The sequence below is a fragment of the Narcine bancroftii genome, chromosome 4 (assembly GCF_036971445.1).
Source record: "Narcine bancroftii isolate sNarBan1 chromosome 4, sNarBan1.hap1, whole genome shotgun sequence".
Lineage (NCBI taxonomy): Eukaryota > Metazoa > Chordata > Chondrichthyes > Torpediniformes > Narcinidae > Narcine > Narcine bancroftii.
Genome location: NC_091472.1, coordinates 263,870,451 through 263,884,982, shown reverse-complemented (window position 1 = coordinate 263,884,982; position 14,532 = coordinate 263,870,451). Strand labels below are relative to the sequence as shown.

The 14,532-nt window shown below is 38.3% G+C and overlaps 1 protein-coding gene across 7 annotated transcripts in view; it reads right to left on the bottom strand.

The window, feature by feature from the left end:
* Window positions 1-3,231: 3,231 nt before the first annotated feature.
* The window catches only part of ralba (v-ral simian leukemia viral oncogene homolog Ba (ras related)), an 83,786-nt gene continuing 72,485 nt past the window's right edge, over window positions 3,232-14,532 (bottom strand). For all 7 annotated transcript variants that reach the window (XM_069934887.1, XM_069934888.1, XM_069934886.1 and 4 more), the window contains 2 exons: window positions 6,058-6,235; window positions 3,232-5,076 (listed from right to left, as the gene is read on the bottom strand). In XM_069934887.1, coding sequence (XP_069790988.1) covers window positions 4,957-5,076; window positions 6,058-6,235 — 298 coding nt within the window. In that variant the 3' untranslated portion in view covers window positions 3,232-4,956. The remainder of the gene's footprint in view (window positions 5,077-6,057; window positions 6,236-14,532) is intronic.

Here is a 14,532-nt window from a genome sequence, read left to right as displayed (position 1 = left end):
CGAAATTAGACAGACAAAATATTCTTCCTAAAAAGTTTATACTGTATATTTTGGCATATAAGACAACCCTTGATGCACACCAAAAACAGGAGTTGTCTTATAGGCCACATACAAACACGTGACTATAATTATACTCAAAATTCCACCCTATTGGTTCCATAACCCACTCAGACATCACCCTACAACAAATTTTTAAGCCACTGGTTTATTAGTAAGAAATTTTTAATTGCAAAAAAAATCTAAAATCTTTCAAAGTCCTATCATCGTCTGAGGCAAAGAGCTTGGCAAGCACATCCAGAGTCTCACTGTCTACACTGTCATCATACAGGACCCAGTGTGAATCTGATGAGTCTTCAGTATTTTTCTTAAGAACACCTTCAATCTTTCTCCATCCTCTTACCATCTTCTCGATTATATCAAATCTCCTTGCAGCAATACAGTTGGTCGATTCCTTGGCTACTTCAATGACTTTTAACTTAAAACTTGCTTCATATTTTCTTCATTTTGCTGGAGGCTCCATGACAACACCCACCTTCTGGCTACACCCAAGACAACACTTTTTTTTTTGGGGGGGGGAAGAGGTTGTCTTATACAGTTTGAATGGTAAAACCATGAAATTCAAGCTGAAATTTGAACCCATATTATCTGAAGGTTGTCTTATAAGCCAAAATATGGTAACCCACACCACCTTTTCCAAGTGTAAATTAATCCTTTCCCTCAATTTCCACCCCCTAATAATTTGCATTACTGGTCTAATTACCCAGTGTATTCCTCCTGCCCTGCTACAAAGTTGTTTCGCATGTCCAGGACAAAAGGGTACCCATTTAAAACAGATGTGGAAGAACTTCTTTAGCCAGAGTGATGAACCCCTGTAATTTTCTACCACACGCAGCTATGGAGGCCAGATCATTGGTTGTATTTAAGGTAGAGATTGATACCCTGACTATTCAGATACCTATCTAAGGTTATGGGGTGTGAGGCTGAGTGGGAGAATTGATCAGCCCATGATGGAATGGTGGTATAGACTCAACAGGTCAAATGACCTACTTATGCTCCTATATCTTATGGTCTTACAAGCATTAAAGTTAGGAAAGAAAATTACATTGCATTCACTAATTATGCATCCTGAGCTATAAAATTAGAAAACTAAAAGAATTAATTAGATATGGGCCCAAATCATAATTCATTTAACAGTCTATACAACTGCAGTTCACATTTGGTACGAATTCAGTTTATAAAACCAGAACAAGTTTGGCAAGTAACACCATGACAAAGAATTTGAAATATGCAAAGTATTAAAAACAATTCACTTGACATTCATGGTATGTGTACAAATACTCATGAGTTTAAGATAGGAAAAGTGTTCCAATGCAAAACAAAGATTTAGAAACACACATCGCAATGAGATGGTTCTAGAATCAAAAGTACAAATTTTTAGTAAAACAGAATACCCATGTCCTTTCAGATCTTCAGATTCTTCAAATAACAAGATGTCTGCGGCCTCAAATTTAGTAGCCCAGATCTTTGTCCAAGTGCTCAAGAACATCGAACTATATTATACAAACGTTCACATTATCAGCTTACAACATGAACAAAACATTGCTCAGAACATTAGTGACTGGGATACTTACAAATGGAATGTACTTCATTACAATATACACTTAGAAAGTTTCCTGTGAGAGTTTTTTTTGTCAGTTAAGTAGATTCTAATTTCAGAGCCAAAGTTACACACAAAAATGCTTGGTGCGGAATGACCCTAAATGAAAATACTGTTGAGGTTTACATGAAGAAGGCAGCAGCATCTGTTTATTAGGTACAAATTTGTACCAAGAACTCAAAGGTTTCAATATAGTGCAGAGTAAAATTCCCAACCTTCTGATTTTATTTCAACACAAAATTTTAGTTAGATTATTAAAACAGAATGAAATGGGAAAGTAAATATAGTAGATGTCCAAAACCCGGACTGTTTGGTCGATCTGCATTTTTCAGTTTCTTGGGCAGTACTTTTAAAATTGAAATTTAAGGAGGAATCAAGAAAAGATGAATATGTAAATTTTGTTACTTTATTCATTGGTAAATTTATCAAAATTAATAGTTTTAAATAAAAATAAAAATGCTGCTGTGCATCTGCGGCACTCACGCATGCACACACACAAAAGCCCGCAAAATTTAAAATGTTTGAGAGTTTGAAAAGTTTGAATTCTTGGGTGTTCAGGATTTCTGGCATCTGGATTTTTGGACTTCTACTGTAAGGCAATACTTTATTATGTTACCCTGAATTCATTTGAGAAAAATGGCAAGTTCAATTTCATTTTAAAATAGATAATTTGTTATCAAGCTGCCTTTTACAAACACCAGAAGTTCAAGATTTCAAAACACTTTGGTCACAAATGTTATAGAATGTATTTTTAAGAAAATTCCACTGGATTAAAAACTTGAGCCTTCAGCAAATTAGAGCTAGGTTGGTTAGGGGAGTGAAATGCACTGAATGGGCAAACAGCTTGTTATTGGAGCAGCAGTAAGTTCACTAGAATAGCAAAGTTTAATAGTGTTGAAAGGGATTCTTAGATAACAGTGAGCTTGCTGGTTTAATTAGCTGATTTATCTCTCAAGGGCAATGGCACCAGAAAATACAAAATATTGAGATAGGATTCACAATAAATTCATATGCACTTTGTGGTGAAATGGGTGGGGAGGGGGAGTAGTGAGAAAGAAAAGCAAACAAATTCTACTTTAAAAGGTCAGATATCAAAGGCATTAGAGAATCAAATATTTTCATTTCATTCAGGACCAACTTGTTAAATCACACTGTTCAATCCAGGTACATGGATAATGCTTAATCTGCTCACACCAATTTAAGATTCTAATAATCTTTAAAATAGCATGGATTTTGCACCACATATTCATGCTTAGATGATATAGATTGTTAGTGACAACTAGCATCTCAAACTTTAGCCCCAGTTGGAAGCATTACACCCACTATTTTGTCAGTCATATCAATGCAGGGTACACAACTTCCAAAATGGATCCCATTGATAGAGTACATTTAACACTGAATTCTAGACAGCTCTTTATAACTTTTTTTCCCCAGAGGCAAGGCAAAAATTTTATCATTTTAGATTTTTATTCAGATCCAGAGATGCGAATATAGTCCATGTCTCACACAGCAGAGAAAGATAGGGACTTGAGTGATACCAAAGATAAAAAGGAACGATGGAGACAAAACAATAGTCAAGTTATGCTATTAGTTTTTATTTGTAAATCTTCACATTGAAATATTTCAAATTCTGATGACAAATCTTTGAGTGAGAAAAAATAACATTGAAATTATTAGTTTTGTTAAACAATGTAAACAATATGGGTAGCTATTTGGCAAATACGATATCACAGTTCATTATTAGCAGAGAATCTCAACCCTTCCAGTTCAAAAAAGGTTAAAATTGTGGGAAGATTCAGTTATCTACAAAAGAGTGAAATGAAGTCACATGCAATTCATGTTAAGGCAGATGCAGAAAATAAATTGCTAGTGTTTTAATGTACAAACTACAGTAATCTATCACCATTCAGAGATTATTCATAAAGCCTCTGAATAGGTTTGTACAAATCAGTCATGTGATATTACAGATAGTACAATCCAATCTCATTCCTTTACAAATGTCTAAAAACAGCAAGATATTGGTCCACTTCAGATGGGTCCATTGTACCCTTTAAAATATCTGCAAGAACTGGATACAATTTTCTTTCTACACAAGTCCATAAAGGATAGTGTACATTTAAGCAATGATTGCAATGTTTCATATGTGTATAGTCACATATTAGATGATAATTCCAACAAATAGTTCAAACTTTTCATGAAACAAGTCAGACAATGCAAAACAAAATACCTTCCTTATTAATGTGCTGGTGTGGAATATTCAAGTGACGCCCCTCTGTCTTGATATCCAGGACTCTACCTACTGGCCAAATACCATGTAGTGAATGCAACCTAATAGGCTCAGGGACAGTGAAATTGCTATTGTGTATTCAATGTACTAAATAGAGTTTGCGGAGGATCAAAAGTTACAATAGCGAGAAGTGCGAGCAGAGGTTTATGTACAAAGTGACCCATAAAGTTTTTCTTTTAGTTAGAGTTAAGTCAAGAGGTGAATTGTCAAGAAAATACTTCCAACATGTGGCAGCTTAAAAATGAGCAAAGAGAGCAGAAATATGGCCATGTGTAGTGAACTGCTTTTCTCTACTGTTCTCTGTTATGGTTTTGATAAATTTGACTGATTATCATTGATCTACAGCAATTGATAGCAAGTTGGGTTAATCATTCTCTCCTCTCTCTCTCTCTCCAAATTAATGGCACATATTGGAATATATAAAAAGGAGGATTAAGTATCTTCTACCTACTTTATCAAATATTATTTTAATCACAAGGTTTTCACATTAAGATAAATTATACTTTGATGAACTAAAGTACTAAAATATGCTGCCTTTTATAAACCTGCCATTAAAAAGATAAATTATACTTTGATGAACTAAAGTACTAAAATATGCTGCCTTTTATAAACCTGCCACTTCAGTATATTTGAAGTCTACAAAGATTTAAAATCTGTCCTGTAATTATTTCCCAGATTTTGAAAGATGGTTCTGAATAATTAACAGTTAACCGAACAAATGAATCCAGTAATCTAAAAAGATGGAAACATGTTATTGTCAATATCAACAGTTGCTCAAAGTTAAATGTCCAAAAAAGAGAGAAAAAAAAGAAATTCTATAAGTAGATCTGAAGGATGCAACATATTTGACAGTTCAAAGAGCAATGCATTGGCAATGTAACCAGCATTACCCAAATTAACACTGTTTTACTACAAGATAAACAGTGACCAATCATAAACAAACTGAGTGGCTAGATGACTATCAAGTGCCCGAGTTCAAATTGCCGACAATTCCTCATCACAAAAAAAAAAATCACAGGATGCAACATCGTTCTCTGAGACTCTTTTTATTTCGGCTGCTCTTCTTTCCATTTTTATCTTTATTTTCTGACATTTTCTTTGCACGAACTTCTCTCATCAGATCAAAAAATACCTAAAGTAGAATTATATTTGATGCAAAAGAGCAGTATTAGAAACATACAAATTACTAACACTTATTCAACTCCAAGCCATTTCCAAATGATCAATGTACTTCCAGTAATGGATCCACATTATATACTATAGTTAGATCATCATAAATGAAAAGTCTGCTCTGAAATATTTACAGCTCTATTCTGGAAAAGAGTTACAAATTGTTATATCAGAAGGATGCAAACTGAACTTTCATCTGTTAAGGACTAAACAGATTATAACCATTACCATATAACCGTACACGTGAATCAGAGGAGGGGGATCAGAGGTGGAGAGGATGAGCAAATGTAGGTTCTTGGGAGTCACTATCTCGGAAGATCTTTCCTGGAACCAACACACCAATGGCATCGTGAAGAAAGCCTCTACTTCCTCAGGAGTTTGCGGAGGAGCTAGTAGAGTTGTTCAAGTGAACCAGTACGGACTTGAAGGGCCGACATAGTCCTTTAATATTCTTGATATCTTGTACATCAAGTTATAACTGGTTACATCACTGACTGGTATGGAGGTGCCAATTCATAGGACAGGAAAAGGCTACAGATGGTTGTAAACTCGGCAGTGTTAGTTTTATTCCATTAAGGACATTTTTAAGAGGCGGAGTCTCTAGAAAGCAGCATCCATCAAGGACCCTCACCACCCAGGCCATGTCCTCTTCTCACTTTCCATTAGGAAAGAGTTACAGGAGCCTGAAGACAAACACCCAATGTTACAAAAACACCTCCTTCCCCTCTGCAATCAGTTTTGTGAATAGACAATGAACCTCACTTTCTCTTCTTTTTAAATATTGTATTTACAGAAATGTAATTTATAGTAATTTTTGCTCCTGTAATGCACAATACTGCTGCCATAAAACCACAAATTTTGTGACATGTTCAAGATAATAAATCTGATTCTGAACTTTATCCATATTAAAAAAAAATGAAACTGCAATAGACTGAACCCTCACCTTATCTACATTGGCTCTTGTTTTAGCTGAAGTCTCAACATATTGAACTCCCCACTCTTCTGCTTTGCTTCTCGCTTCTTCAATAGACACTTGTCTTCGATCTTCCAAATCAGACTTGTTACCCACCAAAAGTAATGGGATTTTATCTTCCTCTGCTTTTACACGAAGAATTTGTTCCCTAAAAAAAAATTCTGTAATTAGTGAAGATTCAATACCAATTAAATAAAAATGTTTTTAAATTTAGCTGGCATAACAGAATAGCTCTAAAGTGAATGATATACAGCACAGAAACTGGTCCTTCAGCCAACCATATGCATGCTGACTGTTTTTTGTACATTTCCATGCCTTACAGATGCAAGTATCTATCCAAATGTCTCTTGAATATATAGAATGCATCAGATTATACCATTTCCTCTGATAGCAAATCCCAGAGATCAACTACTGTAGAAAAAAAACTTTTCCCTTCAAATCCTTTTAAAAAACTAATTTCACTCACTTTAAATCCATGACCTCTTATCTTTGCTCTCTCTACCAAGGGAATAAGATCCAATCAATGTTTCTCTTGTATGCCTCTCAATCCAATGCATCGCTATCAGGTCACCCCTCAGCCACATTTGTCCCTGAACTCAACAAATTTCACATCTTCTTTTGGCAAATACAAATGAGAAGTATTAATTTAGGAAATTGCCCACATTGCCTCATTCCACACTGAGATGATCCCTTTGGTCCCCAAAGAAATGCATTCTTTCCCTGGCTACTCTCTTTCTGCTGAAGTAATTTTAATCTTTTGTGATTCCCCTTAATCTATTATTAAGGATATTTGATAATCCTTGCTGTCCGAATATCTTTAAGCAGACACCCATTCACTATGTTCAAGGATGTGGTGTTGAGACTTTAAAAGAAACTGGCAAGACCTCACTTGGGAGTATTGTGAGCAGTTTTATGTTCCTCATTTAAAAAAGTATGTGTTGACTTTGGAGAAGGTTCAGAGAAGGTTCACAAGGATGATTCTGGGAATGAAAGTGTTATCATATGAGAAGTGTTTGACAGCTCTTGACCTGTACTTATTGGAATTTAGAAGAATGAGGGGAAAACTCATTGAAACATTTCAAATGTTGAAAGGCATTGATAGAGTAGATGTAGAAAGGTTGTTTCCTCATGATGGGAGAGTGTAGAACCAAAGTGCGCAACTTCAGGATTGAAGGGTGTCTGCTTAGAACAGAGATGTGGAGAAATTTCTTTAGCCAGAGGGGGGTAAATCTGTGGAATTTTCTGCCACATGCAGTTGTGGAGGCCAGATCATTGGGTGTATTTATGGAAGAGATTGATAGGTTCTTGATTAGCCAGGGCATAAAAGGTTATGGGGAAAAGGCCAGGCAGTGGAGCTGAGTAGAAAATGGATCAACTCATGTTTAAATGCTGGGGCAGACTCAATGGGCTGAATAGCCTATTTCTGCTCCTATGTCTTATAGTTTAAACCCAGTTGCTCACTATTACTTGTCAGGTGTCATTTTACCCATAAGCATCTGATTCCAATCTACTTTTTCAGGTCCTTACGCTTTTGAGATTAGCTTCCCACCACCCCCCCCCCCCGGCACCCCTCTCCCCCCCAATTCTAGACTTTAGCCAAAGGACTAACTTTGTCACCGACTGTGAAATTACAGAACTATGGTCACTGTTTGGAAATTGTTCCTTCACCATCACTTGCCTAATTTCCCAAAATAGGGCCAAGTACTGCCCTGTCTCTTCTACAGTCTCTTCAGTTTGAAGAGTTTTCTTGGACAAACAAATTCCACCCCATTTACGGCTCTTGCAAAAAGACAAACCACTAACTATAATCTTGTTATTCTGACATCTTACTATAATTTTACTTACATAGCCATTCCTCTAATTCCTTTTGAAAGGCCTATAGTTTAACCCCAAAATGATCACCCCACTATTATTCCTAAAAATCTAACCATATGGTCTTCTTGGATGATCGAGTTTATTTGTCAACCAATTGTACTAATGCAACCTGACGAGAGAGCATTCTCCGGTCCACAGTGCAGAATAGTGCAAAACACATACAGACAAATGACACATATACACAGTTCACATGTACAGATATTAAAATAAACAGAGAAACAAAGAATTTTGGCAGTAATTCAGCAGTCTCACTGCCCATAAGAAGAAGCTGTTCCTCAGTCTGGTGGTTCTGGCACTGATACAGTACTTCTGTTTTTCCTTCCAGATGATCATTTCCAAGCACTGATTCTTGGTGATCAGCAACTCCTCTTCTGCATTCTCCATTATGCCCAAAAGTTCCTTACCCCATAGAAAAACACTGAAGTACAAAAGCTCACATCACCCATATACCCAATCATCTGCAATCCATTCAGAATAACATTCTGAGAGAGTCTAAAGCCACACACAATCCTGAAATGGAAATCTAATTCCTTCATTTTTGCTGGGTCAAAATTATGTAACTCTCTCCCTAATAGCATTGTGAGTACAGGCAGTCCCCGAGATAAAAATGAGTTCTGTTATCTAGGTCTGTCTTTAATTCGAATTTTTATACAAGTCAGAACAAGTACACACGATCCTTATTTAGTGTCAGCTATTCAAATGTTTAATCTTAGTATAGAGTATATATAGAATATATTTTACCTTTCTATGCATGCAAAATACTTAAAAAAAAACACTTCCAAATACACTACAACATTTTAAACAAGTGAAGCTCCCAGCAGGACCGGGGACCTCGAGCTCCCGGCAGGACCGGGGACCTCGAGCTCCCGGCAGGACCGGGGACCTCGAGCTCCCGGCAGGACCGGGGACCTCGAGCTCCCGGCAGGACCGGGGACCTCGAGCTCCCGGCAGGACCGGGGACCTCGAGCTCCCGGCAGGACCGGGGACCTCGAGCTCCCGGCAGGACCGGGGACCTCGAGCTCCCGGCAGGACCGGGGACCTCGAGCTCCCGGCAGGACCGGGGACCTCGAGCTCCCGGCAGGACCGGGGACCTCGAGCTCCCGGCAGGACCGGGGACCTCGAGCTCCCGGCAGGACCGGGGACCTCGAGCTCCCGGCAGGACCGGGGACCTCGAGCTCCCGGCAGGACCGGGGACCTCGAGCTCCCGGCAGGACCGGGGACCTCGAGCTCCCGGCAGGACCGGGGACCTCGAGCTCCCGGCAGGACCGGGGACCTCGAGCTCCCGGCAGGACCGGGGACCTCGAGCTCCCGGCAGGACCGGGGACCTCGAGCTCCCGGCAGGACCGGGGACCTCGAGCTCCCGGCAGGACCGGGGACCTCGAGCTCCCGGCAGGACCGGGGACCTCGAGCTCCCGGCAGGACCGGGGACCTCGAGCTCCCGGCAGGACCGGGGACCTCGAGCTCCCGGCAGGACCGGGGACCTCGAGCTCCCGGCAGGACCGGGGACCTCGAGCTCCCGGCAGGACCGGGGACCTCGAGCTCCCGGCAGGACCGGGGACCTCGAGCTCCCGGCAGGACCGGGGACCTCGAGCTCCCGGCAGGACCGGGGACCTCGAGCTCCCGGCAGGACCGGGGACCTCGAGCTCCCGGCAGGACCGGGGACCTCGAGCACCCGGCAGGACCGGGGACCTCGAGCACCCGGCAGGACCGGGGACCTCGAGCACCCGGCAGGACCGGGGACCTCGAGCACCCGGCAGGACCGGGGACCTCGAGCACCCGGCAGGACCGGGGACCTCGAGCTCCCGGCAGGACCGGGGACCTCGAGCTCCCGGCAGGACCGGGGACCTCGAGCTCCCGGCAGGACCGGGGACCTCGAGCTCCCGGCAGGACCGGGGACCTCGAGCTCCCGGCAGGACCGGGGACCTCGAGCTCCCAGCAGGACCGGGGACCTCGAGCACCCAGCAGGACCGGGGACCTCGAGCTCCCAGTAGGCGATGCTGACTCAACTGCACTTGAACCGGATGTTGACAGCATTCTACTTTTGGCCAGCTTGTCGGTTCCTAAGTACGAGCTGTCCATAAATCGGGCATTTTTAACCTAGGGACTGCCTGTATACCCACAACTCAAGGTCTACAGCAGTTCAAGGCAGCTGTTCAACACACTTTCTTAAGGGGATTTAGTAATGAGCAATTAAACAGTGGCTCAGCCTCCAAAGCCCATGTCCCTAGAATAAATAAGTGCACAAACCAGCAATTTGCAAAAGCTCATCACCAAAAGCAGGGATTTCATTGTGACTGGTAAACTATGCATTTAAAACAATTTCATTACCCTTTAGTACTGAGACAAATATTATCCTAATCCAAGTTATAATCACGGCAAATATAACACCATAAAATGTGAAATTTAAAGCACTGAGCATAAAATTTAAAATCAAGCTTTGTGAATGCAGATAGAGGACCAATGTTCTATTTTATACCAGACAACATTCAGCAAAAGGCAACATTCATGATGAAAATAGAATCAAGCAATAATTGGAGAAATCGAGGACCATCATGCCCACTGACGATTTGCAATTCAAAAAGTTTTCAACAAGATCCAAATCTCTATGATCAATTTTCTATCTAAATCTCATTGCAGTGAAATCTTTTTATGCACAAATGAGTTAAACATGAGGTATACAGATGAATCTATTGCCAATATTAATTCTGTTGTTCTTGTGCTTTTGTGACAGAGTATATAGATATGTTTTTGAGAGATAAATTGGTCACATACAAAAACTGATCTTATTTGAAATACTGGAGCTCTGTTAATGCGAGACATATCGGCTCCACAGCATTTGCAAGTGCTTTAGAGAGTGCCCAAGAGACTTCACTAATGGATTGTTGTTTACAAAAGGCAACAGATGAAAGATCTTGTTGGAGCCGCCTTCTGTCTGGAGTAGAGCTTGCTGTACAAGGGAAATGAGGGTCATGTGGTTTTGCAAGCAGAGAGAGTCAAACAGATTTTTTCTCTGTGTAAGAGAAAGAGAAAGAGAGAGAGAGAGAGAGAGAGAGAGAGAGAGAGAGAGAGAGAGAGAGAGAGAGAGAGAGAGAGATTTAGATCACCTTATACTACAGTGTTACAGCCAGCAGAAGCAGCTGGGACTGGAACAGGACAAGCTGGCAAACCTGGTCAAAGGCTTTGTGGTCCATGCAAGAGGAGAGGACTGGCTGTCTAATGTTGCACTTGGAATAAGAGAAACAAAAAGGCACTCTGTGGTGACCTGAAAGAAAGAGGTTATCATCTGGAGACCCTGATGGGGCAAGTTTCTTCAGCAAGACACTGAAGTGGCTGATTAAAAAGGAATAACAAGTCTCTCTCTGAAAACCGACAAGAACTTTCCTGAGTGGTAACCATTTATCTTTCAAGCACCAAAGTGTGGTGAACTTTATAAATGTTAAATTCTGTGCACAGTATAAGAATTGCCTGTAACCAGTGAACTTGGAGGAATGAGAAGTGAGATTCGACTGTGAACCAAAGAACTTTTCTGAACTTACATACATATTACATACATGTTCACTTAGAATTAGAAGAAGGTTAAGTTAGTTTAGTTAAGTTTAAGTGTGATTCTGTTTTCATGTTTAAAGATAATTAAAAGCAACTTTTGTTTAAGTAACAATTTGTCTTGGTGAATATCTATTGCTACTGGGTTTTGGGGACCTCTGCACTCGTAACACTTTTAATTCAAATGACTCTATTAATCCCCATACTTATATTCATACAGAAAAATATTGAATGTATAGCATATAAACAAGCCACCTAACTATGCATTCACCACCCAAACACGTCTCACTCCACTTTCCTGCTCAATTATATTTCAGCTCACATTTCAGTGCTCTACTTCCACAGTTCAATAATCAGAAAATTGGAGTAGTTCAAATTCATTTTTTTCAAACTTTATTTAAAGATAGAAAAAACATAACATACAATCCAATAATATTCAAAAAATAATTTTACAAATATATATAAAAAGCAAAATAAAAACAAAAAACTCTTAAAAAAAGACAAAAATAAATTTAAAAAAAAATTAAAATACCCAAATCCACCCTTCCATCCCTTCAGCCAGCTCCCTTAAGGGGAGCCAAAAATATAACATATATAAAAAAATTATAAATGTTAAGAATAATTCAAAGTATTTCTAAATGCATATCTTCCAAATACGGAGACCATTTACTAACAAAAAAAATTATTATCATTTCATTATAGGTAATTTTTTCCATAACAATACAAGTTTTCAATTCATTGTGCAAATGTAATATATTAATCTCTGTATTGTCTTTCCAAGTACTCACAACACATTTACACGCTACTGATAACACCAAACGTACAAAAGCAATTTGAATTTTATGCAAACCTAATCCCCTCAATGAAATCAAATTACTTAACAAGAAAATCGTTGGGTCTAATGGTAATGTAGTTATACAATTTTTCCAAAACCTCTAATTCCTTGCCAGAATGTTTGAACTTTAACACAAGTCCAAACAGCATATAAAAAAAGTTGCAATACAGGAATCACATCTAAAACACAAGTCTGAATTACTAAATCCATATTTTTTTTAGTTTCTCTGGAGTCAAATATAATTGATGTAAAAAATATTATAATTAACCATTCCATACCTTACATTAGTCAATTTGATTACATTGTCTTGACACATATCCGCCCAATCATCTTCAGGAAAAATAAACAGTAAATCACTCTCCCATTTAAGTTTAGATTTATCCCAATCCGGCTTATCTATATTATCTTGTAACAAATTGTACATAACTGAAATATAACCCTTCTTTGGTACAGAGGAAATCAAAGACTCAAATCTCGACAAAGTAGGTAAATTCATCTCTCTACCACAATTATCCTTTACCAAGGCTCTAAGTTGGTAATATACACACAAAGAATTTACAGACATATCAAATTTCTCTCTCTCAATTGATTAAAAGAAACTGTCCCTCTTCAAAACAATCCTGTATTGTCTTTACACCCTTAAAATCCCAACTCTTTAAATAATTATTAAACACTGAAAAAGAAATAAGCTGGTTATTATACAATAGAGTTAAAATTGATAATTTATCTTTTGATCCCAAAATCCTATTTTTTTTAAATCCAGATCTTTAATAAATGTTTCAATTCCGGCATATTATATTCCTGTAACCAATTCAAGTTCCAATGAAATATAAATTCATGTACCACGCCCTCAGAAATACACGCTATTTCCACCTTAGCCCAGCTAGGAGGTTGATCTAGATTCATCAACCGGCTAATAAACTTTAACTGGGCCGCTTCATAATAATTTTGAAAATGTAGTAACTGAAGTCCACCTAACGCATATTTTCATGTAGGTTTATACAATGCCACTCGAGCTAATTTACCTTTCCATAAAAACTCCTGCACTACCTTATTTAAATCCTGAAAAAAACCTTTTGAAAGTAAACAAGGTATTGATTGAAATAAATATTGAATTCAGGGACATATATTTATTTTAATACAATTGACCCTACCAATCAAAGTCAATGGAAGATCTTTCCACTTAATCAAATCTGCTTTAATTTGTTTTAATACAGGCACATAATTTAACTGATACAATGACTGATAATTAACATCTACAAACACACCTAAATATTTATTTTTATTTTGTCCTCCTTAATTTTGTAATAATTTTAAATTCTGAATAATCTCCTATTCCAACTGGTAAAATTTCACTTATATCCAAATTAACTTTATATCCTGACAGTTCTCCAAATTTCGACAAACACTCTTGTAACTGCTTCAACGACCGTTCTGATTCCATCAAATATATTAATACATCATCTGCAAATAAATTTATCTTGTATTCTTCATTCATAGCCTTCATCCCTCTAATTTCATCTTTTTGCCTAATAGTCTGAGCTAATGGTTCAATAGCCAATGCAAATAAGGATGGTGACAATGGACAGCCCTGCCGAGTTGAACGAGTCAACCTAAATGGTAAAGAGATCTGACCATTTGTCACCACCCTAGCAATCTGGTTTGTATATAAAGCTTTAACCCAACCAATAAAAAAGGGCTGAATTTAACCTTTTCTAACACCTTAAATAAAAAATCCCACTCAACCCTATCAAAAGCATTTTCTGCATCTCGCTTTCAGTATGCATTGACCAAAGTAATTAATCGAAGAATATTATCTGATGCTATTCTGTTCTTAATAAATCCGGCTTGATCAGTATGTATCAACTTAGGTAAGTATGTAGCAAGTCTATTAGCTAATACCTTGGCTATAATTTTATAATCTACATTTAATAAAGAAATAGGTCTATATGAAGACACTTTCAATGGATCTCTATCTTTTTTTGGAATAACAGTTATTAAAACACTTGAACAAGATTCCGGCAACTTCTGTTCTTCAGTAACTTGTTTTACATCTCCAAATACATTAAATAAATCATCATAAAAAAATTTATAAAATTCCACAGGAAATCCATCATCCCCTGGGGACTTTCCATTTGGCCTTTCCTGTATAGCTTCCTTAATTTCAAAATCTGTAAATGGAGATTCCAATT